General features: G+C 49.9%; 2 protein-coding genes across 2 annotated transcripts; one reads left to right on the top strand and one right to left on the bottom strand.

The window, feature by feature from the left end:
• V1518DRAFT_188259 (uncharacterized protein) lies at positions 1 to 1402 on the bottom strand (the record flags this gene model as incomplete). Its single annotated transcript, XM_066900862.1, has 3 exons — positions 1195 to 1402; positions 946 to 1117; positions 1 to 893 (listed from the first exon to the last, which is right to left on the bottom strand). Coding segments are annotated over exons 2-3 (1056 nt in total), but the record flags the coding sequence as incomplete, so codon positions are not given.
• Positions 1403 to 1606: 204 nt separating this feature from the next.
• On the top strand, positions 1607 to 1810 carry V1518DRAFT_430145 (uncharacterized protein; the record flags this gene model as incomplete). Its single annotated transcript, XM_066906167.1, has 1 exon — positions 1607 to 1810. A coding segment is annotated over one exon (204 nt), but the record flags the coding sequence as incomplete, so codon positions are not given.
• Positions 1811 to 1818: the final 8 nt, after the last annotated feature.

Below are 1818 nucleotides of genomic sequence, written 5' to 3'. Positions count from 1 at the left end.
GAGGTCCACGTTTGGCTGATTCAACACTTCGTAATATCTCATCTCAAGCGACGCGCGCTTAGCAGTAAAGGGATGTGGAGGAATCTTTGGCGCCAGCTTCTCCCGGTTCTCAGGCTTCTTGATGCGCTGGAGTGTCTTGTCTCTCCAAAAGTCGTATGCATACTTATTGGCGTCTCTATCGGTAACGATGTCATAAAAGTTACCGAGAATATAATGAAAACCTCCGAGATTGAAGCACTTTTCAAAGTGCGCATTTCTGTCTGCTTCAGTCACGTTCAATGCAGATCGTGGATCGTTGTTGTAAGAAAATCCAGAATGAGAGGTGTGAAAGTTCTTATACATCTCCGGATAAGTAGGTTTCTCGAGATTCTGAAATTCAGCGTCCAACTTAGTCTGTTGCATGGGCAGTGCAATGTTCGGCGTTCGTTGAAAGACGGACATGGACCTGACATCGCCGCTAATCTCCTGGATTACTTGAACGCCGCTGCAGCCTGTGCCGATCACACCAACTCTCTTGCCCTTGTAATCAACACCATTCTGTGGCCAGAGAGCAGTGTGACATGCAAATCCTTTAAACTTGTCAATGCCCTTGATGTTTGGAATATAAGCTTTGGCTGCAAAACCAGTGCAAAGAATAAAATAACGAGCGTGATATGTCCCGGCACCGTCACCCTCGGTAATTATTTTCCAAAAATTTGTATCTTGGTTGAACTCTGCGGCGGTGACGGTAGTGTTGAACGAGATATAGTCACTCACGTGAAGCTTCTGATCGACGTGCTTAAAGTAATTGAATAACTCGTTCCTGTCAGGAAACTTCTCAGACCAGGTCCAGTCCTTGTACGTATCCTCAAGGAAGAGCTGATACATCGGTACGTAGCTGTCGACACGAGCACCTGTTACAAGCATTAGCGGAAGACGAAATCTACATTTTGGCAAAATGCTAACCTGGATAGCAATTCCACCACCAAACTCCGCCGACGTCGCCGGCTTTGTCAAGGCCTTTCACTGACAATCCCATTTCTCGAAGACGATGAATCTCGTACATTCCTGCAAAGCCGGAACCAACGACGACGGCATCGTAGTTGTTCGCAGGTGTCAGAGCAGGCATTCTGAATAGCTGGAGCGTCTTTAGTTGTGCTAGATGAAGACAGTCGACGCGTTCTGCATCCGACAATTCTGGATTTGTTCTCGTACTTAAGTCGGCTGCTAGACTCGAAGGTGTTGAAAGAGGCGCGCTGCCCTATTTTGCAGACGGCACTTGAAAGCCCCTCTTAGACATGCATTTGCAGTTCTCAGATCCACAGCGCGTATTGGCGCCATTGCCCCTCCTCCGCATTCTCCGCCTCCGCTGTCGAGTGCGCGCTGCGGTTGTCGACAAGCGTGAAGGAAGCCGCAGCTTCTGCGGCTCGCAGATCCTCCCCCGCTTAGAATGTCCCCCTCTTCGGCGCCGCCCGCCCCGCCTCCTCAACTGAGCACCTGACAGCTCTGCGGGAGTCAACACATGGGCCCATCGAGAATATAGCAGAAGCAAGTATGTACGCGAGTACAGATATATACTCCTGTGCCAAGTGGCTACACTTGCACGTTAACGCGGGTGGATTCAACCATGGTCGCGGACGTGAGAGGCTTACACGGCTTCAGAGACTACGTTCCGGACCGCGACAATGACAAGATACGCGGCTTGGAGCACAAGTCGGCACGGCAATTTGGTAAAGACATCTTTTCGGTCCCGGTGGTCAAGGAGATGATTGCGAACTGGAAGACACTTGCAGACGAACCGTTCAAAGGAATCACAACTGATGGAAAGATTGTTGAGGG

The sequence above is a fragment of the Limtongia smithiae genome, assembly GCF_038497785.1.
Source record: "Limtongia smithiae strain NRRL Y-17922 unplaced genomic scaffold V1518scaffold_29, whole genome shotgun sequence".
Classification (NCBI taxonomy): Eukaryota; Fungi; Ascomycota; class Lipomycetes; order Lipomycetales; family Lipomycetaceae; genus Limtongia; species Limtongia smithiae.
This window is presented reverse-complemented; position numbering and strand designations above follow the sequence as displayed.